Source organism: Heliconius melpomene, chromosome 9 (assembly GCF_056956725.1).
Source record: "Heliconius melpomene rosina isolate 202511_hmr_F chromosome 9, ASM5695672v1, whole genome shotgun sequence".
NCBI lineage: Eukaryota > Metazoa > Arthropoda > Insecta > Lepidoptera > Nymphalidae > Heliconius > Heliconius melpomene.
In genome coordinates this window covers 2,268,497-2,293,857 of record NC_140397.1, presented here as the reverse complement: position 1 = coordinate 2,293,857, position 25,361 = coordinate 2,268,497, and the positions used below count along the sequence as shown (strand labels likewise).

Below are 25,361 nucleotides of genomic sequence, written 5' to 3'. Positions count from 1 at the left end.
TTACTAAGCAAAATAAATATAATATTAAAGAAGTAACGGAGTGATCTGTCACTTTAATTTATCTCTTCTTCACTATTCATTATAAAAATAGTAAACCTACTAATGATATTAAGTAACGAGATGACCCATATATAACCGGTTTTGATAATTTTAGTACGGAACGTCTTTAGGCATAATTCATTTGTTTATTATATTTATTTAATTGTTTATATTGTTAATATATATTGAATAGCTTTTAAATTTAAAAGCCGTAGTGGCACAGTGGGTTTGTATCCGACTTTTAGCGCGATAGCTGTGGGTTTGATCTCTACTCAGAGAATGAGTAATAGTGCAATTAAAATATTTGTTATTCAATTAGGCATGACAAGCAATTTTGAGTTAAGTTACGCTCAAATGTCAGTAAGTTTAGTCCTACCGGAAACTGCCACAATCTAGAAAGGCAGTTCTACTGAGAAGAACCGGCAAGAAACTTAACAGCTGTAGTATTTAAAATATTTTCATTTTCCCACCACCACCACGTAACATCTCGCAAATTAGGCAGAAAGTAGAGAACAGAGTGTTTTAACACCAAGTCCATTCTAATTCTCCTAAATATTTTGACCGAAAATATTACTCCCTATTTTCATATAACATCTAAAACAGTTTATGATAATTTTAGTTTGTTTACAACAAGAATAGATTCGTCAAATGGACGTTAGTGTAAATTGTTTTGCAAATCAAATCGAATGAAATTGGAATCGAGTAAATATTGATGTCGTAATCGATTTAATAATATTTACTTCGAATATCGATAGACTGATCTACCTGAATACGCAATAGTTTAAAATTAGCTATTTATGATGAGTTAATGCTATAATATTACAATACAAGCGGCCTGTCCGTGGCTTCGCCCGAGTTGTACTAAAGTATTAGAATGTTTAAAAGTCCTAATATTTTTATGTATAAAAGTTGCTTAAATTTGTTATGTACTTTTTACGTGATACGTGTTCACATAAACAGACAAACAGACAAAAATTCCAAAAATGCTGGAAATGGATTCTGTTAGTTATCCTTTAACACCCTGGCTAAAATTTTTAAAATATTTTCAATGTACAGAAACGATTTTTCTACAGATTTATTATAAGTATAGATTAACGTTTAGTTTCCCGTGATTTTTTAATAGTTGTGGGTTTGATTTCCACTTGGAGGAAAGATTTATTAATTATTAATGTTTTCACTTTTTCGCTCTGTTAACAAGGTAAAGCGTAGGGTTAAGTTTCGCCATTCAACGTGCATATCCTCAAAAAAATCGTCGGGAATTGGGTAGCTGACTGTCTTAGCACTAGGTTCCCTCTACCTACCTTGCCATATTTGAATACATGGTGAAGCTCAGAGAATCTAAGAAGATAGGTTTAACTTAGCCGTGGTGGTACGATATCGTCTGGTTATAAACCACACCCACTCAGGGGAATGAATAATTTTCATAAACCCATACAGAACGGAGTGTCTTATCAATAGATTCCTTTTATCTATTTTGCAATATAAATCTGAAAAGAAAAGATGGTAAATATTATAGACATTCTAATTACTACAGCTACTTAATATTATTAAAAAGTTTTATCAATATTGGCACTAGCTAAAATGTAATATGTAATAATTATATTATTTGTACCTATAGTTTCTTTAAGTGCCCGTATCTCCTCCTCCTCCTCTAACGATGTTGTCACAGCCGTCAATTAGTTTTAATGATAATGAGGCAGTCATTCTCTATTTATACTATTTGGTGTAAACATTGTTTACTTTGTTTAAATATTGTTTGAATAGTTTGATTTATTATGGCTTTACCATTTTAGTGGAAGGTCTTTCTAGTGATAAGAAATATCTTCACTTTTATTAGTTTATACTTTAAAAAAATCGTTCATAGATTTTTATAGTAAACTAGCGGATGCGCGCAACTTCGCCTGGTTGTTTGCACCCTTAGGAGTGGATTCTAATAAACCATGAAACACGTGTTCAATTAAATACTTTTAAAAATCTAAATTTCAAATTTTATGAAAATCGGTGCTGATTTAATTTTTTTTCCATACAAACTTTTAACCCCTATTTCACCCCTTTAGGGTTAAAATTTTTTAAAATCCCTTCTTAGTGGATGTCCAGATTACGAAAGTAAACATCTGTCCAAATTTCACGTTTCTACCATCACCGGATACGGCTGTGCGTGCGTCTTACCTCAGTCAGTGAGGACAAGTCCTTTTATATATATAGATAACTGTAGTCCGTTAGCCAACAGGTAATGATCCCGCATAGCAGTGTGTACATAGAGCACTTACTGTCGAGACACTCAGCTCTCTGCTTTCTGCTCAAATTCTAAGCCAAAGTCATGCGTTGTCTTGCCAGAGTAAAAAAACAAAAATAATCTATTCCTTGGTAGAAATTCAACCCACGACCAATGCGCTTACAAACAGACACTCAATCTACCACGATGGCCCCAATTATTTATTTCATTAAAATATTTAATCTTATTCGAATCTAGCAGGCAATAACGACGCAGGATTCGCATTTTTCCTTAAAACTAATTACAGATAATTTATTCAAGGGTTTTCCTTATTAATCACATGCTAGTACTACAAGTGTATGTTTTGTATCAATTAATATAATTTACATAGGCCAGTCGTGGCACAGTGGCTGTAATCGCGACCGGTAGTGGGTTCGATCCCTACTCGCGAAAATAAAATATTTAATGTCTTGGTTTCATCACTCTGGTAACCATAGTTTAGTTACCACGGCGCTGAGATCAGCAACGCACAATGCCTCAAGAATTCGGCAGAAAGTGGGACTAGGAAAGGAGTGTATTAACACTAGGTCCACAGGTTCCCTCTGCCTACCTGTGTGTAGTATAAAAAAAAAGATATTGTAATAATTTCAACATCATAGCTGAAAAATCTTCGTCTTAGTTTTGAAAGAGGATCTGACAGACAAACATACAAAAAAGTGATCTAAGAAAACTTCCGTTTCTTTTTCCTCTAAAAAGAAAATTCATTTCATATAAATATTTGATATAAAATTTATTTCCCACATTTACCTGTTTACATATGGTTTCTAAATTTACATTTGATTCATTCGCCTTGGGAACTCCGAGAACATCCTGAGAGTGAACATCACCTACTTTATTAGAACATGGTTAATTGCTTTAATTAGAAAGATGACTGGATTTTTATGTTTTTCCCGTTTACGCTTATAATATTATAGACGGAGATCCCAGGGCCCCCAGACCTACGTCATTTTAGCAAAGTTTTTAGGATTCATAGTCTAATTTGTAGTTAATAGTCCCTGGATGAATCTATTGTTAGTACTTATCTCAAGTACTACTAGTTATTACGAATCGAAACACTCTCCTTTTCCTGCTTCCCTAGCAATTTTTGAAACATTACATCTCCAACACAACGCAACAAATCGTAAAAAATAAAAAATATTACGTAAAAAAATATGTGAAGAAATTAAATCCAATATGACTCATACCTCTAATAATATGAACCAATTTTTTATATTTATTAACTAGTGAAATTAAATGTATAGAAATATATATATTTTATATTATTATTATATTATTTTTTATAAAAAAGGTATTAAAGTAAAAGTAAAGCCCTAGCAAATCATTATAGCTACTTACCTACTAGTAATATAAACATAAACTACCATTATAAAAAAAAAACTAAATCAACTGCAATATGAATTAATCAAAATTTCAACACACAAATTACACTTCAAACTAAAAGCATTGCTTGTTTTTTTTATCTTGCACTTGATGGTGGTCCACGATTCATCTCCCATCAGCAACTCAGTGGCAGATAGGGTCACCATGATTTATCTTAAAATAGTATCTATTACTTTCATTATTTTTATTTCCTAATTTTGTGTTTTGGGCATAATGTGTGATGACTGCAAAAGCAACTGGTTGTGGGTTCGAGCCCCACTCTAGGAAGTGAAATATTTATTTACGTTTCTATTTCCATTTCTTCGCTCTGGCGTCAAGAAAAGTGTGGAACGGAGTGTCTTAACATTAGTTTCCCTCTGCCTACCCTGCTATGTGATTTATATACAGCGAGATTTATTTTGGTGATTTTTACTCATATAAAGAAGACACACTACTAGACACTACACTGAGAAGATTGTAATGTCACTTTATTCTCATTTATATATAAACCAGTTTATGTATGACCTCGTCTTATGAATTATAATATAAACCCATTGTTTACAAATAGACTATCCAACATAAAAAACGTCAATTGAATGTAATAGTTCTTAACCAAACACACTCTTTAGCTTTTTTTTTAATATAATTATTTACATTACATAAAGTGTCAAGAACACCTCATATACTTCAGAAAATAGTAGGAAGGAAGATAAATGTATTTGATAATATAGAAATATTGTAATGACACACCTACACTTTTACTTTATCTATAATGAATCACTGTTACAAAGAAAAAAGCAATAACAATGTTATATCATTTAAATATCGTTTTATATCTTGTTTCAATAAGATAATATATCTATCATAAAGTTAAATATTTATTTACGTTTATATTTCCATTTCTTCGCTCTGGTGTCGAGGCAAAGCGCGGCGTTGAGTACTGCTGCTCAACAGGCAATGCCTCCAGAATTTGGCAGAAAGTGTGGAACGGAGTGACTTAACACTGGGTTCCCTCTGCCTACCCTGCTGTTTGCGGGATACATCGTGAATTGATTTGATTTTTTTTATCATAAAGTATATCATTACAATTTGAACAAGTGTCTGTCTTTTTTCACTTTTTAAAGTTTTATTTTTTATCATGATCATCATCAGCAAAGATGGCTTCTTTTGTCCACTGCTGGACATAGGCCTTCCACAATTCTCGCCACCACACTCGATCCTCAGCTCTTCGGCCCCATCCGCGATATTTTTTATATCTATTAGGAAATATGGCAGCCTGTATTGATTTTTTTAACAAATTCTCCATACATATGGATACCCTAGTCTCTTTAATAAATAAATTTAAAAAAAACATATTTCATTCTTATAGTATAGTATAGTATAGAAAAAAGCACGTTATTCACATCACCGCGTAGTTCCGGTGAAAAATTACCACACGCAATACCACTTAAGTAACGTGGACCTCGTGACCTTAACATTGGGGTACCTTACGTAACGGATTGTACACAAATTGGATATGGCATTGGTTTTTATAAGATATACTTACTTGTTTTTATTTCTTTGAATTGATATAATTTTAATGATTGTATAAAGTTTTTTTTTCTTTGTTTAGCTTCACGTTCTTTCCCGTATGTAGTAGGGTAGACAGAGGAAGAGAGTGTTAAGACGCTCAGTTCTCCACTTTTCGTTGACTTTTTGAGGGATTGTGTGTTTACTTAACAAAATGGTGGAACTAACGCCGCGTTTTACCTTTTCAAAGCGAAATATTAATAATAGAAAAGAATTCGTTTCCCCCAGTGGGAATCGAACCTATAACCGTCGAGTTAACAGTCATATGCTTGTGCCACTGCGCCACTACGGCCTCTATTTAAATTATTTTTTACTCCAAAGTATAGCCATTGCAGGACAGTAAAATTTGTATGAGAGGAAACTTCTTACTTAATTCTGTCTTATCAATTACCTACTTACCTTTCTGTGCCCTCCAAATATATGTGGAACCTCAAAAATGACTGAACCGATGTTGATGAAATTTACTTACAGCCTAAGTAAAGCTGAAGTTTATCTAAATGAAATCAAAAAAAAACTATCGCGGTATGATAAGTAGTTGACAAAGAAATTTATGTACAAATACACATACTCTTAGGAAATTTTATTAAATCAGTGACCACCTTTTTTGAAGTTGGTTATTATCAATCAATTACTACCGTTTTGACCTTATGATGCCTCAAGGTGCAAGATGACAAATCAGCACGATCGAATAAAATATTTAACAAATACCTGTTTTCTTTAGTAAATACCTCTTTTCTTGGATTTCCATACATAAATAATATAATATTGGCATTTCTAGCAGTCAAACGCACAATAGCACTGATTGGCCCTATTGCCCTACACTCTAAGTTGGATCTCTACCAGTTATACGAGAACCTCATCGTTTGACCTGAACCGTTATTTAGGGTTGGGTTTCAAGGGCGCTAGGGCTCAACAAATGTGGTCAGGTTATTAATATTTATAAGGAGAAAGGTGTTTTGTTTTTGATATAGTATTTGTTGTGCGATTTTTGTTGTATGGGTTTTAGTGACTTTTCTGATTGCCAACTATGTTTTCTAATTATTAAGATCTAATAGTACTCACTACATATTAAAATATACTCGACAATTCGACGGAAAATAGGGAACGGAAGTGTTTTAACACTAGGTTCCCATGTTTGTCCTGCCTACCCTGCTATCTGCAAATATTAAATCAATAGACATAATGTGCTTATATTCTTATCTCTATGTATATTTTATCTAATGTTATTGTTTATTTGTTATAGAGATCGAAGCAGCGGAAGCTTGCAAATGGCTGAGAGCTGCCGGCTTCCCACAGTATGCTCAGATGTACGAAGGTAAGCCTACTTGACTACAGTTTCATTCTTTTTTATTTTTAGCTTTACTCTGTATCCCGCACATAGCTAGGTAGGCAGAGGGAACCTGGGCACCTAGTGTTAAAACACTCCGTTCACGTTAAGAAGCTTCCGCTGAATTCTGATTCTGCATTGTGTTGAGTGGCAGAACTCAAATCGCGCTTTCGGCGGCAGAGCAAGGAAATAAATTATTTAATCCTTCAAGCTGGAAGCGAACCCAAAACCGTGGCGTTTACCTGAGCTGTGCCTCGTGTATCTACTTTTTTATATACATATAGAACAATGATAAATCAAATCGGTAATAGCAAAAAAATGAGGAACCTAGTGACCAAAATACTCATTCTAAAGCTGCCCATAAAAGGGCATCTAAACTATATTTTTTTTTTACATTTTACATATATTAACATAGAGATCTATTGACACAATTGCTGGTATCCCAACAAGGAAATCTAATGCGATCCCGACCTGCCTCTACGGTCTATTAATCATACTTATCCATTGAAATGCGTATGTCCCACATATACAGGATGTTGGTTTATGTCGGGATGGTAGTGTAACGTTATTTTTTGGTACAAAGTAATTTAAAAAAGCCCTAAAACCGGTTTTCTATTTCGTAAAATTATATGCGCAGAGCAAAACTTAAAATGTATATGTCATGTAATAAGTATGAAATTAAAGCCATAATAATTATACTTAAAATCTAATTATACGCTTTATAACATGGATCATTCAAACGTTTATACTTTTTTTAAAATGAAAAATTAGTTACTTTAAAATATATATATTTGTTAAACTTCACGCTGTATTCCGCACGTAGAGGTAGAAGGAACCTGGACACCTAATGTTAAAACATTCTGTTCCTCATTAAGACACTTCTGTTTTCCACCTTCCGCCAAATTCTATAGTAGATGAGTGTCGCCAGAGCTAGGAAATAAAATAATTAATATTATATCTATTCCTCCGAATAGGAATCGAACCCACAATCGTCCCGTCTCTCTAAAAATGTGTACCTACAAAAAATATAATAAAATATGAATCAAAAAGAACACTCTGTATATGAAGATGATAACTAAGTTCAGCTGCAGAGATGTAGCCCAATCCTTCACAATTGATACACTCATCTGTCTAATATGGACATGACTTGGAAATATTAAAACAGTTTAGTTTAGATATTGTATTTAATTATATTCAAAAATTTAATTTTAATATTAACACGGAGAAAACAAAGAAACAAAAAATAGTGTTTTTTTTCGTTACATGTCAAAACAAGCTATGGAATTGACAGACCAATATTTACATAAGTTAGCGGCAAATTCAAGCTATAATATGCAGTAAAAGAAATGGTAGTAGGTTCAATTTTTATTCGGGGAAGTTAATTATTAGTAATTTGCGCTGCAAAATTAATATTACAATTTTAGCAGAAGTTTTGACACTAGTTTCTTTTGCCTAACAATTATGTGAATTAAGGTTAAAATCTTGCTTCATATTCCCGCTCTGGTAATACGTCTTCTAAATATTTTATTAATCTTATTACTTATGATCATTCCTTGCTATAGATAATTTATATAGAAATTGTACAATATTTAACCGATATTAATGCAGTTTTCACTATTATATTTAGACAGCTTGCCAAAATACTATAATCAAATCTTTAACATTAAAATTTTGTTTTATTTCAATCGGTTCATAAATAAAAAAGTTAGTTCGACAAAAATGCATCATTTTTTTTATTAAATTGGCCTAAACCTTAGACCTACTCGTGTGTATAGATATTATCTTTAAAGTGATAATGATATTAGAACACGAAAGTAATTCAGGATAAGTAAATAAATAATACTATAATTAAAGCGGGCGAAGCCGCGAGCGGGTCGCTAGTATAACAATAATCTATGCGGGCGAAGCCGCGTTGGCTTTGCTAGTTGCTATAATATTCATTTAATCTATATTTTACTAGCAACTAATATACATATTTATAAGTAATATTATAACATCAAATACGGGCGGGTCAACTGATTTATGCGAATGGCATTTCTATATATCTTTTATTCATAGCAAAAGGTTCAAAAGGAAATATTCGTCATTTGAATGATTAACTGGGAAATAAACTGAACTAAGAATTTTTATTAGTCATACATACATTTGTGACGTCATTTTGTGTCGTTTTGTCGCGAAATTTTTATAGCAAAAATTAACTTAATATCATAGTAAGTAGTTATTGTTATGTTTTCTCTTATAAATCGAAAAGCGGTGGTACCGCCTCTGACTTTAACTGAGATGGTTATGGCTGCGATGGTCGAACCCACGTTCGATATGCACTTCATCATGATCATTTTTATTCCCCCTCTTTGTCTCGTTACCAGTTGTAGAAAATAAAAATATTTAATGTCCTCAAGCGGGAATCGTACCCATAACCTGACATGTTCATAATCGCATATTTGTGCCCCCTCTTTGAATTTATCTATCAAATAAAAACTTACTAATAAAAAAAATAAGTATTTATTAATAATATTAATTATTATTATTATTAAAATATATACATAGATAAATAGTCCTATCCACAAGACCACATCTAGTATCGACGACAATAAGACCCAAATTATCGTCTAAAAGGAGCAAAGGTTGACGCAAACTCTTCCTGGTTATTGACATGCTACATCCAAAACCTATATTGACGTAATGGATTTTGATCGTTCTATATTTATTTATATTTATCGCAGTGGTACAGAATTCAACTGTAAATATGTGCGTGCAAAGTAGATGTAGGTTCGATTTCTACTCGGTGGATTATTGTTATTTTCTCGCATTAGTGAGGCAAAACGCAATGGAGAGTTCCGACATTCATTATACCTAAAACTGTGTTACGAATTTGGGCTAAAAATATTCTGAATGGAATGTCTTAACACTAAGTTCGCTCTGCTAAAACTCTAAAATAGGATGGTGAATTTGAATTCCCGTCAAGGAAATGAAAACATTAAATATTTTATTCCCGCCAGTGGGAATCGAACTCACAACCGTTGTAACTACGACAGTTTGTTTGTGAAAACATTTCGTAAAATTTAATACTAGCTGACATAGCTTTGCAAAATGCATGAATAAATCTAAAGGTACTTTCAGCTTTGAGGTCCACATTGCCTACAATAATAGAGACAGATGTGGAACAGATATCAAATGCACACATCGGGCTTCCGTTGGAATATCTCTTATATTGTTGTAAGTAAATGAAAAAGAAACAAATCGAAATCAACTTTTAACTGTATCCCGCAATTAGCATGCGGTAAGCAGAGAGAACCTAGAGTTAAGACACTGCGTTGCCATTCCGCCGAACTTTTCGAGGCATTGAGTGTTGAATAGCGTAACTCAACGCCGAGCTTTTGTTTTGTTACTGGAGCGAGGAAATGAAAATATTAAATATTTAAATTTCTCGAGTGGGATTTAAAACCACAACCAGTCGCCTCTACAGAGAGTTGTAACTCTCAACGTTATATGAAAGCACAATTATAAATAACTTCTATTTCTATAAAATATTTACTTAGAAGCACGTACATTAGCAGGATGTCGCTAAATTGTTTTGTTTACGACCGGCTCCTAGATAAAATCCAACATTCGTGTTTACAATACATTATTATTATCGTTTTATTATATAATAGTATTATTTATTATGTGTTATTATCGTTATCTAACGCGTTGGACTTAGCCACCCATGTGGTGTTTATCGTATCCCGCTATGTGCAGGATAGGGCGGGAAATTGATTTTTTTTTTTTGAGTTCCTCTATTCTATATGCAATAACTTGAAAATTCAGCGGAAAATGAAGAATGAATCGTCTTTCTACATATTATGCCTTATTTTTTTGTCATAGTCTTCAGCTATATACGATACTATTACTATACGCTTAAATATTTTTACAATAAACAATTTAATAAGCAAAATAGAACGTAATTTATGCAAATTCCACATAAGTACTCTCAAGTAGATATGTACTTAAAAAGAAATCATAACTTCTATTATATTTTCTTAGAAATAAAACAGTTATATCATATATAGCTTCGAAGAATTCTTTACCTTTTTTTTCCACCAAAAATATAAGTAGCCCAAAAAGATAAAAGATAAAGCTAAATTACGTAACTCAGTGTCGGCGCCAGACAGCTTATTTCTAGAAATTAGTAATAATGGTAATTAACTTTGCGACAATAGTAAAATGCGATAGCCATTTCGATGTGCTACTCTAGAAAAATGATATTTCTTATCATAATCTCTGATAAGATAAGGGTTTTGTACGACTTAGGTACGTACTTCTGTGGTGTGTCTCCTGGAATGTTAAATGACGCAATCGTATCCTGGGAAGACGTGAGTTTTAGTAATTTAGGCTGAATGTAAACTGTTAAATGTCGTGGATTTGATTCCCATTCGGGGAAATGAATTGTTTTCATTTTTTCGCTCTAGTAAAAAGATGGATTGGATGGAAAGCGGAGAACAGAGTGTTTTGATACTAGTTCCTTCTACCTCCCATGATGTATATGGGCACAACGTGAAGATAAAAATACTTCTAACAATAAGTATACAATAAAGAGATAAATATAATCTTGAGAAATACTTTTAATTTTCAAATAATAATTAATTGTAATTACCAACTTAAAATATTTTTTTTTTCCAAAATGTTATTTATTTAACTAAAATACCTATACAGAAAACGTGTGAAACTGGAAAAAATACAAAAACAACCCAAAACGAAAACAAAAAAGAATGAAGAATGTTAAGAAAATAATAGGTTGTTAAAATGTTACAAATGACCCGAATGTTTAAATAGATGTAATATTTTTCTTTGAACAACATAATTTATGGGGTCCGCCACCGTAAAGTAAACCCTATATTAGTTCTAAACGATGCTATTTTTATGGTTCTGGAGTATCTGTCATATTATATCAATTTAATTAGAATTAAATATAAGAGACCTACTCTTATATTTAACTTACTTCGCACCTTATAGGAAAAACTCATACTGTTTCTTCATTTTTAACTTCAATTCGATACATCGCGTGTTGAATTGCGGAACTGAACGCTGCCATTTTTCTTACCAGGGAAAACAAAAAAAATCATTGTGGGTGGTGTGGGTCAATCCTGAGTGGGTTTGACTCGAAACCAATGCACCTATTTACAGTCAGATTCTGACCTGCCATAACCTTAATTTCACAATGTAGGTATTTCTATTATTATCATCATCATCATCATCATCAGCCTGTCCTCGTCCACTGCTGGACATAGGCCTCTCCAATGGCACGCCACTGAGCTCGATCTTCAGCTCTTCGCATCCAACCGCTGCCCGCTACTTTGTGAATATTATTATGTATTCGTTTATTTAGCTTCAAGCTCTATCCCGCAAGTAGTGTTTATTTAGCTTCAAGCTTTATCCCACATAAGTGAAGAGAACATGAGAACCTAATGTTAAGACATTCCGTTCTCCATTTTTCCGCTGAACTCTCGAAGCCTTACGTGTTGAGTGATAGCGTTTACATTCACATGTTTGTACCATTATACCATAACAACCGTAGTAAAATATTAAAATTCCTAAAGAATCCAAAAAAAACGTCCATAATCATAAAATAGGCGGAATACCATTTATGTCATACCAAAACCAAATACAAATAAAAACATAACCGATTAGTCTTATCGTTCAGGTAAACGATTCTTGTAAATCACATAAAAAAAATGATACCTCGAATTTGAACCTTATAACCACAAAATAAAGTTCAAAATTAACTTTTTAAACATTTTGCGCCAACGTGACCTAGACAAGGAAAAAATATGCGACGGTCACCCATCCAAAATGAAACCTTAAGGTTATACGCAGACCGCTTATACAAGATTCAAAAGGATTTTAAAAGCATAGGAAAAGGAGAAATATGTCAATTTTTTAGATTAGGGATTCAGGTATCAGTGTTGTTGTGATAGTGGTTGGGTGGACACATAATTTTGTAAATGAGTGTTTAAATGTAATATAATGAGTGATTTGTAGTGTTTGTGCCGGATTTAACACGTCCGAACAAAATTATAGTAAGTTTTTTTTATTTTTCTTAAGTGATAAATAGTATGTGTTTGTGTGTTTCTTATTTGAAATTTGTGTGTGTATTTTTGTTTCTTTCACATCAGTACGTTGAATATTACGTATGTTTGTATTTTATAGCTCTATTAAGTAATGATTTAATAAAAAAATGTAGGTAAAACTTAATTAAAAACATGTGGGAATCGAATTGGTTTCCAAATTAAATATTTCAATTAAAATCAAAATAAGTGCAATTAATTATTAATTTTATAGACAAAATAAGTGAATGGATGTGAATAGACTTAAACTTTAGGATATAGTCGTCTCTTCTTAGTGGTTTTTTTATAAGGAGTATTTGTTTTTTATTTGGTTATATGTCGATATTATCTCCTAAACGGTCTCTCATTAATGATAAAAATAACGAAATAATATAAAATATCAACTTTTCATTACAATTTTGAAATATGTGGTATAGTTGTCTAAGTGGAACTGAATTTACATCATACAAAAAAAAATTCAATAGCTCCACGCGAAATCCTGCATTTAGAAGATTAGGCAGAGGTCACACTTTTCCCCCTAATTTTTGAGACATGCATCAACGCCGTGCATCTAACATTTCTTCACCATTATTACAATATTTTATGATGTCTATACAAACTGTGTACAGGTTTGAGCTTGTAACAACAAGGAATTAAAATAAAGTACGATCGACGAGTCGTGGTCGCGTGAACCTAAGCTTTCACAACTTTTATTTATTTACTAGGAAAAAAAGTTATCCTAATTAAAAAAGTCAACCAATCAAATTTACACCCATTCACAGCCATCATGATTGCGACCACAACTCCTCAACCGTACTATAACGCAATGTATGCTAGGAGGGATATCGTTCAGTGGTATCTTTGTTTCATTAGCACATGTTGGATAACCTTGAGTGCCCTATATTGGATGCACGTGGTGGCTTGCGGGCCACTTGTCCAGCTTATGCCACTAGTCTATACCTACCCAGCCTATATACCTATCTATTCTGAATATATATTGTATTATATATCATTTATATTTACAGTGAATGCGAAAGGTTGTAGGTTCAATCTAGATTTGAGGAAATTTATGATTCAATATTTTCATTTGTTTGCTCTGGTGTCGAGGCAAAAGCGCGGCGTTTAGTTTCGCAATTCCACACTCAATACCCCCTGTTTGGCGGGAAATGGGGACTGGAGTGTCTTAACACTAGGTTCCTTCTACCTATCCTACCGTGAATGTGAAAAAATGCAGAGCATAGAATATCTAGGGGTAGCGTTTTGTATTGCATCTTACTGAAATACTATATGATACTTGATGATCTACCCTAGGGATTGGCTAATAAAAATCTTTCCAGAGATCTCGTCTTAATCCTTTTAAAGTAACCTTGAGCTACAGTACCTGCAGTCAAAGTTACCTCGAGGACTTATAAATTCTTAACTATTTCCATTTGACCATGTCAGCAAGTCCACAGGTAAAGCTAGAGTACTTATAAATCTAGTATAAAATCATTAAATCTGCATCCATGAACGTTTTATAAACAGTTTATTATATTAACTTTTAAGTGCATCCGGCGATCGGTTCCATTAGCGATAAATGAGTGTGAAATATATACTAGATATTTATATTATAAAATAAAGCTGATCAAGGTTTCTATTTAATGAATATATTGAGAGAAATATTGGTATAATAGCTGTATGTATAATGGCCGTGAAGGTTCGATTTCCGCTCGGGGTAATTTATTTAATTTAATATTAATTTTATTAATGCAAAATTAAAATTTTTAATGCATTATTTAATATTTTCATTTCTTCGCTCTGATGTTGAGGCTCAACACGCAATGCGTCCAGAATTCGTCGGAGAAATGAGGAATGGAAATTAATGGGGAGATGGAAATTTATAAATGGAAGTTAATGGGGAGGGACTGTCTTAACAATAGGTTCCCAGGTTCCCTTTGCCTACCCTTCTGTGTGCAGGAATCCAGTAGTAATTTCGTGAAATATTCCCAAAGTGCTCCCCTAAACCGACTTACCGTCATGCCAAATTCTAAACTTCTAAATGCTCAATAGGCCGAGGCTCGAAGCCGCCGTGACGCAGTGTCACAAGCATGCGACCTTAAAGGAACGATTGTAGGTTTGATTCCTGCACGGAAAAATGAAATATTTATTATTTTCATTTGCTCGTTCTGGAGACGAGGCAAGGCGCGAATGTCTCCAGAATTTCGCGTAACTGTCACAGTTAAAAATAGGCTCAGTTCCAGTCAGTTTCCCTTTGTCTAACCTACTAAGTACCCTAAAAGAAGGTGCCTAAAAATACATTTATATAGAAAGACGAAAATAATTATGAAATTCTTATTATTTTCATGTTTTTTATTAAACTCGATATAAACGTACTGTAGCTACCTAGTTTCCTTTGCTCCGCCAAGCGTTAACTGTACTCACTTTTCACAAAAGGCATGCGAATACGAATTATTTTTATTGAAAAGAAAGATGTTTAAAAATAATGAACGACGATATTACTTTCACTTTATATAAAAAAAGGTTTTTTTATAATATAACGTCGCTTTCTATCATTTCAACGTATTATGTCTCACGCATTTTCTATGGTAGCCATAGAAGAAATTGGGTTTTTTTATGTAACTTTACCATCGATTCAAAGAAATTTTGTTACGAATAAATTTGTATTGTATGTTGTTCATAATGTGTCATGCTTAAAAAAATACCTATTATATATTAAAAATCGTAAAGATATATACAAACTGCGGCGAATCCAAGAAGCCTCAAATATTTTAAATATATAAATAGCATGGCCATAGTGGGACAGTAGTACAATAATACGACTGCAAGCGATAGTAGTGGGTTTGCTTCCCTCTCGGGAAAATAATGAATATAATTATTTCCTCGCAGTGATAACATGGTAGAGCGCGGCGTTCAATTCCACTACTCAACACGCAATGCTCCATGATTGTGAATTGTTATTATCAATATTATAAATGTTAGGAATTGTAACTTTCACGCAAAAATAGATTAAGATGAAACTTTAGTAACATAGCCACATACAATTTATATTAAAAAAATGTATAATTTCGCTATTATAATATAACAAAGACTTTAAACGGGCGAAGCCGTGCCTGGCTCGCGGATTCTTCCGCTTCATTTTACTTTTATATTATAGTCACATTATACTAAAGCTCATAATCTGTAGTTTTTAATTACTGTAAAGTTACATCTAAATCCGCTCAGTAGTTTTGGCGTGACAGTGCAACCAACTTCACAACCTACAAATTTTTATATTTATTATTATATTAGTAAATTTATTTGCACTATAGAAATATCATTTTTACTAGTTATAACAAATCTAAGCAATGCGAACTAACTCGCGCGTTTCCATAATCAAGGAGTTTCTAATTAAGTTTTGAATGTACTTGAATTGCGATACCTTTGATGTGTCTAGAACTTATGTTCCTATGCTATTGAGATTATATATTATATATGTTTGTATTGTATACAAATTAATCTGTATAAATAATAATAATTAACGAATACGGTAGGTTGTGAGTTCGATTCCACTCGTAGACTATCTAATCTACAAAACAAACTTTCAAGATTTTTCTCATAATGTATTTTAGTTTAAAAATCAAGCCATTTTATTTGATATCCATATTAAGTTGATTGTACAAAAATTTATATTCCGTCATTTTGAATTAATTTTGAATTAACTATATTTGATAAGGAGAAAAAATTAGAATCCTTTCTGATAAATGAACTGTTATTATATACATATTATGTATTCTATTAGGTGTACTCCGATTTCAAGACAAACTGCTTTTGTCTAGGCTACGCTGGTTTTTTCTATCAGCTATAGGCTTACCAGAAAGAACTAAATCGATCTAGGCAAAACTAAATTGTCCTTTTATTTGTAGACAACTAGATTCGTACAAAAAATCAATTCATAGATCTCACTAGCGAAAACAATGAGTGATTTAGTCGTCACTAGTTAAAACAAAAGAGTTCATGTATTGAAAAAAACTTCATAAGCTAGCAATAAAAAAAAAACAATAAAATACAAAAAGAATACACCTTTATGTACATTATAGGAGGGTCTTTATTCCTATATACCAGCTATATTGACAATTAACTATACACAAAGTGAAGTCAGTCGTCCGTACATTCGATTACTGGTATAAATGAATCAACCAATGAATTCTCCCTTTGCCCTTCAGTCAAGCGGAAATATAAGCAATAGAATTGTAACATTTTTAATAAGCTTTTTTTTAATGTGGGGAATGAAATTGGGAATTGTTGCCTGGTATAACACCATGCCGCGCTTAGTGTATCAGAACAGGAAAATGAGCATAAAATTATAATTATTTTCACGAGTGAGGATCGAGCCCCCAACCATCACGTTTGCAGGCAGGCGCTGTACCAATTAAAAAAAAAGAGTTATCTCTTCCGCTCATTCCTTAATTTTTTTTAAGCTTCACGCTGTATCCCGCACACAGCAGGGTAGGCAAAGGGAACCTCATCATCAACAGCCATCTTTTATCGATTATTGGACATAGCCCTTCCCCAATTCCCACCACCACACTCGATCCTCAGCTTTGAGTGGAGACCCCGTACAAAACGACCGGTGGGACGAGCCCCTGCCAGGTGGGCAGACGACATAAAGAGGTTAGCGGGAAGCGGATGGGTCCGAAAGGGAACCTAGTGTTAAGATACTCCCTTCCCCACTTTCCGCCGCCGTCGCTTAATTTGCATGAAACATCGTCAAAGGAAACGAGTATTTCTATAAATAACAATTTCAAATCTATCTGTCACGTTTGTATGTATGTATGTACGTACATTGTATGTGTCATACATACATACACTATATGAATTAAGTTGGAGTTGGTTGTTTAGGATGAAAGCGGACTCGCTGAGGTGTACGGCACAGGCCACTGCGCCCGAACTAATTTTACACTGAATCCTGTGTATATGGATTATGTAATATTTCCTAAATTTACTTTTGAAAAATAAAAATATTTTAGGCATATTTGAGGCCGTCCTGGCACAGGGCGAGAGCGTGTGATTGTATTGCGACGGTTGCGGGTTCAATTTATATAATTATATAGAATAGATTATTATTTATGAATATTTTCATTGCTTTGCTCTGGTGAAAGGAAAAGTGCGGATTTTTATTTTGGAACTTTTGCCGCAAAATGGAATTGGGATCTAAGTATTTATCGAAACAACATATGAATATTATTTTTTCCATCTATTCTGGTAAGACAAATCGCAGGGCTCAACTGCGTAACTGCATATGCAATGACTCAAAATTGGACAGAAAATAGAGAACGTTATGTTTTCACATTAGGTTCCCTTTATTTTTTGTTCAATTATTTACATTTTTTACATTTTTTTTACTTTGTCATATTTTAAAAACAATATAAAGCACAAAAACTTCTACCCAAAGATGTTGATGTTTCGCATTTCAAACATAAACATTTGTTTAAGTAGAAATTCAAATACACAAAGTAAATAACTAAATTACCTACTTCAAATTCATTAAAATAACTTCTGAAAGAGATTCGAAACGACAAAATTACGCTTAAAATGCTACTAAATTTTATACACCGGAAGGGTGAATTTTATACAAACAATGGAAACCCTATCGAAGCGTAGGGAATTTTTCTTACCCTTTTTTATTCATGTCAATCAATTTAAAATTACTTTTTATACATTTTTGTATTATGTATATGATCATTTTTCAATTTTCCTTAGTGACGCGACGGTTTTGCGTTCGATTCTCATTTCAGAATATTTGCTACTAAATATTTATTATTAATCTTGAAATTTAGAAGACAAGTGTGGAATGGAGCGTCTATTACCACTTGGTTCCCTCCTAATAGGCAAAACACAGAAATTTCAAAAAACATAGAACATAGAAACAAGTACATAGAAATTTCATGTGCGACTGCAACGCAATGGTTGTGGGCTGTAACTCTACGTTCTCTATGGGAATAAAATATTTAATATTTTCATATCCTCGTCTTATACATTGAGAATTCACCTGAAAGTGGGCACAGGAGTGAGAGGAGTGTCTTAATGTGAACGGAGTGTCTTAAAACAACGTTGCCAGGGAACATTCCCGGTTCCTGAAAACATTTTATTTTTACTTACTTTTATTTTCTTTGCTCTGATGTCGAATCTGTCTCTGCAAAGCGCGATGAGTTCCACCACTCAAAGCACAAGCCTCCAGAATTCAACGGAAAATGGGGAACGGAGTGTTTTAACACTATCCTGAAAAACCATATATTAAATTCACACTAGCTTTATTAGTATTACAATTGTTCTTCCAATATCAATCATATACTCGTAGGTTTTCCGACATTTCCACGGAAGCGTTTCCTCTGGTACGCGTTAGCTACCGGAGACAGTGTGGCATTTCGACCCACTTCTGTATAAGTTAAATGGAACATCTCGTCTCTTTGTTTGACTGTGAAAACGATTGTCGTAGATTTGATTCCCGCTTGGAGGGATGAATTGTTTGTTTTTTTTGCTTTGGTAGCAAGACAGACAGGTATTATAGATTTTTTTATCTCCAGATTTTTTTTCCGACTGCCTCACTATATACCTATGATTCAGCCTGAAATGGTTTTTTTTAGCTTGACCGGGGAGCCTGGGAACCTAGTGTTACTCTACCTAGTGTGTAGACTCTGTTCCCATTAAAATATTTTCGTTCCCCAAAATTGTCCCGTTACCAGAGCAAGGAGATGAAAAACATCTATGCTTCATTTCCTTGACTTTGAATCGAACCCACAATGCACGTTTGTGCCCCTGTGCCATGACTGGCCTTTCATCTCACATTAGTTATAATAACAGATTATTTTTGTAAGAATATAGCCAGCGTAATTGAGTTACGCACTCATTAAATGCTTAAGAAATGGTTGTAGGTTTGGTTGTACTCCAAAATGTAATGATACTATTTAAGTTTTAATCTTTTATTTGCTATACAATCTCTTTGTTCAAATATATTGAAAATGACAGTATATAAAAAAGGAATATAATTTTGTTTTCTATATTTCTTGTAATATATATATAAAAGTTTTCATCTAAAACGTAAATATTAAATGCACATTTGGTCCCAGCTGGTTGCATCTCTATCCTTTCAGCAATGTTGTTCTATACGGGAAATAAGTTCGTACGTAGCGACGAGAAAACGCTTTTAATGTTTGGTAGAGTATAAAATAACTTTATAATAATTTATTGTTTTGTTTTGTTTTGTTTCATGTTACAGTATTGTTTTTGTTTAATATTTTAATTAAAGGCCGTCATAGCGCAGTGGTTTAAGCGTGCGACTATAAAGTTGTGAGTTCGATTCCTCGTACTCGGAGAAATATATTATTTAATATTTTCGTTTCATTGTTCTGGTCTCCAACACTAGGTTCCCTCTGCCTACCCTCCTAGGTGCGTGGTACAACATGAAGTAAGAATAATAAATAACCTATTTTTCTCTTTTTTGTGGAACGCAGAAATAATTTAGTAAATAATTACTCCGAAATCTCTCTCAATTTTCTGCCCAAGCAGATGTGTAGAATGTACAATGTACATACGTATTGAATAGCGGAGCTCAACGCCATACTTTTGCTAACTAATTAAACAACTCAATCAGAATTTCAATCTAAGACTGTGTATGACCCAATTTCACAACAACCTGTTATCGTTTATTAATAATAGTATTTACGGTCCAATTCTTCTAATTAATTTGGGAAATGGTTACCATAGAGTCCTTTTGGGTAACGTATCTTAGTAGAGGGCCACAAATTCTAAATATAAATGCAAAGGGTAGTAGGTGTACTAGATAATTAATTTACTTGCTTTGATGTCAAAACAAAGCATGGCGTTAAACTCTGCTACACAACTCGCAATGTCTGAAAAATTCAGCACTGCATAGGAAAAGGTATATGTGTACGTTAGATTTCTTCTACCCTCTCTTCTATAAGCGGGATAAAGCGTGTAATTAAAAAAAATACACAATATATCCTACCATACATGTTGATTTCCTCGGCTCTTCCTTTGACTACTTCACACGCAATACCTCCAGAAAAAAATTGGTGGAAAATGAAAGATAAAGTTTCTTAACACTAGGTTCTCTCTGCCTACCCTATAACTTCTCGATAAACTACAAAAACTGTATATAATATTTGCCAAATATAATAATATATTCTATATAACATATATAGGGAACCAAGAGAGGTAATAAGGGAACCAAACAATACCTGTTACGTTATATAATCCCATACGATAACATTGTTGGACGGTACTGACATTGACTGACAGTTTGTATGCAATTGAATGAGGGTATTTGGACAATATGAATACGACATTGTTTCAATTTTGATACAAGCATTCAGGAATTGTCTCCTTACCTTATATATTTGACAATTTTCTATCTTTGCTAATGTATGCGGGTTCGATTTCCTCTCGGAGATATGAAATATTTTTTTTTTTTTTATTTTCTTCGCTCTGGTAATGAGTTGAGTTAGGGTTCTCACTATGCGCGTCTTCTACTCCCACTACCCTAGAGGAGCTACCGCGGGAGGGTCAGGTTGATCTTCCTGCAAGGCTATTGCGGATGCCCTAGGGCACCCTGAAAGCGATGATGGCCTGCAAAAGGCGGGCCTTCCACCGAGGCGTCGTAGTAGTATGCGCGAGCGATCCTGCGGCGTCTCATTTTGGTGGAGAGGGTTTCCGCTGGGTTTTAGTGGGTATGATCGGTCTCACCAGTGAGTCCCACAGTACCGCTCATCCGTAAGGCACGCCTTCCGTTTGGGCGGTCTGCGTAAAGGCATTTCCCAGCGAAAAAAAAAAAAAAGGGTTTTCAAAACGCAATGGCGCAAAGAGGGGAACTGAAGTGTCTTAAAACGATGTCTCGAATATTGTGGAGAGTGGGGAAGAGAATATCTTAAAATTATTGCAGAAAATAAAGGAAATGGCAATTCTAAAATATATCGCTTTAAAAAATCCATGAAACTCATTACAATAAATATCAGTACCAAAGTAGATAATCTATATAAAAAAATATTATGACTGTTGAAGTCACGAACCTGCAAATTGCAGGTCTCACCCCCAAAGCAATCGGTTATTACTGAGGTCGTTAAACAAAAATCTTGCATCTCACATGATTTATCGTGTGAGTGTTTAATATCATTTCTTAATGTTGAAATTTTAGATGCACAGACAAGAAGTAAAAATTATTTATCTTATTCTTCGCAAACAGCAGGGTACACAGAGAGAACATAGAGTTAAAACACTCCGTCTTTCCGCCCAATTTTTGAGGCATTGCGTGTTGATTGGCGGAACTCAAAACCAGGTTTTTGTTTTGGTGCTAGAGCAAGAAAGTAATTTTAATTCATAATAATTCATTCCCTCGAGTGGGTATCGAACTCACAACCGTCGAGTTACAGTCACTCAGCCTATGCGCGACGACAGCATCAGCTTACTTTCCAAATATATAAATGTTCATAAATATTCATAGAAAAGCTTTTATATCTCTTTCTACATTATTCTATAGCTTAGCAGTTTTTACAAACATAATAATTATATGAAGTACGGGTTACTGTCCTCAACTAGCAATGTCTCGGAATTAAGTGGAAAATTGGTAACAGAGTTTTTTAACCCTAGGTTCCCTATGCTTACACTAATATATGCTAATGTATACACATATATCCATGCTTTAGACAGATGTTGATTACTAATTCAACGATACTAAAAGACTCTTTTTCCCAATTTCCCCACTAGATTGTCAATTTAGTATCTATTATTAATTCGTCATCGTCCATCCTACGAGGTGTCATATGTCAGAAACACAGTATCTTCACAGATTAACCCCCCCAAATTGAAATACTATATACTATACTATACATATATTGTTATTAATATTGATTCGCGTGGGTTCAAATCTCATTCAAGATATGAGGCAGAGTGCGGCGTTGAGTTTCGCTGTTCGGAATTTGAGCGACAGAAGTACCTTAATGGAAAACTGGTGTTTCCAGATTAAGTTCATAGATTCTCTCTGTTTACTTTGCATGTGTTGAATGCAACGTAAATTAAAAGAAAAAACCTTGGCAGTAAATTAGGACACTAATAATTACAGCAAACAGAGAGTTCTACCACATTTATCTCTTCCTCAAATGCACTAACTTCTACTACTTGATAAAAGAAGTGAGAATCTTATTTTTTTTACCTTATTCCAGACCTCCAGTTCCCAATCGACGTGTCGGGTGTACAAAACGACCACCCGTTCCTGGACGCGGACTCTCTACAATCTCTCTTCAGGCGGCTCACAGCTTTGAACCGCTGTGCCAGCATGAAGCTGGAACATCATCATCATCAGAAAAGATCTGTAAGTCGTTATTATTATATTTCTATAAGAGATTGCTTGAAGTGAAGATGCCTTTGAAATCTATTCTAATTTATATTCTATAATATTTTGTATAGCAAGGTAGGCGAAAATCCTAGTGTCAAGGCACTACATTCTCCCATTACACTTAAATATTGCGTTATATTAATAACTAGTGGACCCGGACGCGGCTACGCCTGCTTGAACTATAAGAATATTTATTAAATATTATATAATATATTTATTTTTATAAGGATGAATAACAAAATATAATTTCATTTTGGGTGACGTTTTCTTAAAACAACAAAGAAACTTTGCAAACCGTTGCTTAGCAACGACGTTTGTTATTAACATGGCAGAATAAATTGCATGTCAAATTAGAAAGTATTTTAATTTATTAATATATATGTGTAATGTAATCTTATATAGCCTATAGCACTTCTGAAGAATGCAGCTTTCATACAAAACAAAAACAAAGTAAATCGATCCAGTAGATCCAGAGAACTTAGCGTTCAAACAAACAAACAAACAAACTCTTCCGCTTTATTATATTCGTATAGATTGTAAAGTTACAAGCAATAAAAAACAGTTTCATACTTTTTCCCGCCGCAGAATAGGCAGAGATCACCTAGTGTTATGACACTACGTCTCCTAGGTTCCACCGATTTTCTTTCAGAAATGGAAATAGAAGACTATATTCATGTTCCCTAGTGGAAATAGAACCTACAACCGTCACGACGCTGTCCTACTACGCCACGAGGGAGAACAATAAGTACTCGTATAAATTGAAGTTAAATATACTTTTAAAACTGGTGAAATTTAACAAAGTTAAAGCACTTAATTTTAGATAAATTTGAGTTTTATTACACTTTGATGATTTAAATCTCTTATAATAGTTTGTAGAACAGAATAAACTTTAATTTTAGTGGTTTATTACGAAGAAACATTAAGTAGTTTATTTTATTTGTATTCAATTCATATTTATTAAAAAGAGACCATCGTCGCGTAGGGCCACAAGCAGGCGAGAGTTTGTGGGTTCGACTCCCAAATTAAATATTTAATATTTTCATTTCTTCGCTCTGGTAGCAAGGCAGAGTGCGGCGTTGAGTTCCGTCACTCACCTCACAATTCTTCCAGATTTTTTACTTATCTTTGCTGTATTTCAGGCCAAAGCTATTAAGTAAAACAGAGAAAATATCTAGAATAATTACAATATTTTTTAACAAATATTTTTTTTGTACTTTTATCCTTAACTGCATTACAACACCTTCACAAACAGCTTCAAGCTTTTTTTTAATATAACGAAGTAGGAGAAGAAAACCTAGTGTTAATACTCTATTGGCCATTTTCTCAGAGCTTAACACCGCGCTTTAGTTACTGGAGCGAGAAAAATGAAAATTAATGAAATAAAAATGAAAATTATTCCCCCGTGTGTGAATCGAATCCACAACCATCGTTAACAACCCGAGGGCTTCAATATCCTCATATATATAATAGACAATTAAAACGCCGGTTCCTACGCTAATTGCCAATAAACAAACATACAAATGGTGTATTAACTAAAGAAAGTTGACCACTTCGTTGACCATTTGAAGCGTGGCCACGATCGTAAAATGGCAGAGTAAATAAAAGTATGTGCGCATTATGCTAATATTGGAGTTGAAACCGAAAGTTATTACATTTTATATATTAAAGTATATATTATATATGTTTCTAGTTTCACTTTTGTTTATTGAGGTTCTTCACGCTGTTTCCCGTACACAGCAGGATAGGCAGAGGGAACCTAGACAGTCCGTTCCCCACTTCCTGTCGACTTTTGAAGGCATTGCTTGTTGAGTGGTAGAACTCTTTGTACATAAATATTTCACTTCCTCGAGTGAGGATCGAACCCACAACCGTCGCGTTACAGTCATACCCTTGTGCTGCTGCACCACGACGGCCACAATATAAGATAAATCAGTATATTTTGAAAAGCTGAAAAAAATTAACATTATTTTAGCAAGATTTGAAGTCAACCATATCCCATATATGACGGCAATTTCATAATAATCTCATATAACTTTTTATGTCATTCCTCCGAATGGGAATCGAACCCGTAACCATCGCGTTTAACAATCGCACGCTTGTACCTTTGTGCCACAACTTCCTCAATATAGATAGAAAACCAATTTCAAATAAGACCACACTGGCTCAGTGCGAGGCAAATCGAATTATGTTCCATCACTTCGACGGCTAGAGGAGTAATTATTCTGAGGGTCTTTAACTTTATAAGCTTCTATCAGCGTTTTAATGAAGATTTAAGAATTTATTAAACAAACAATAGATTGGATATTGGAAAATTTCGTATTT

General features: G+C 33.7%; 1 protein-coding gene across 4 annotated transcripts in view; it reads left to right on the top strand.

Annotated features, from left to right (window-relative positions):
* cv-c (RhoGTPase activating protein) overlaps positions 1-25,361 on the top strand; it is a 283,691-nt gene that overhangs the window by 228,132 nt on the left and 30,198 nt on the right. For all 4 annotated transcript variants that reach the window (XM_085190195.1, XM_085190196.1, XM_085190197.1 and 1 more), the window contains exons 2-3: positions 6,486-6,557; positions 22,867-23,015. In XM_085190195.1, the coding sequence (XP_085046321.1) occupies positions 6,486-6,557; positions 22,867-23,015 (221 nt within the window). The remainder of the gene's footprint in view (positions 1-6,485; positions 6,558-22,866; positions 23,016-25,361) is intronic.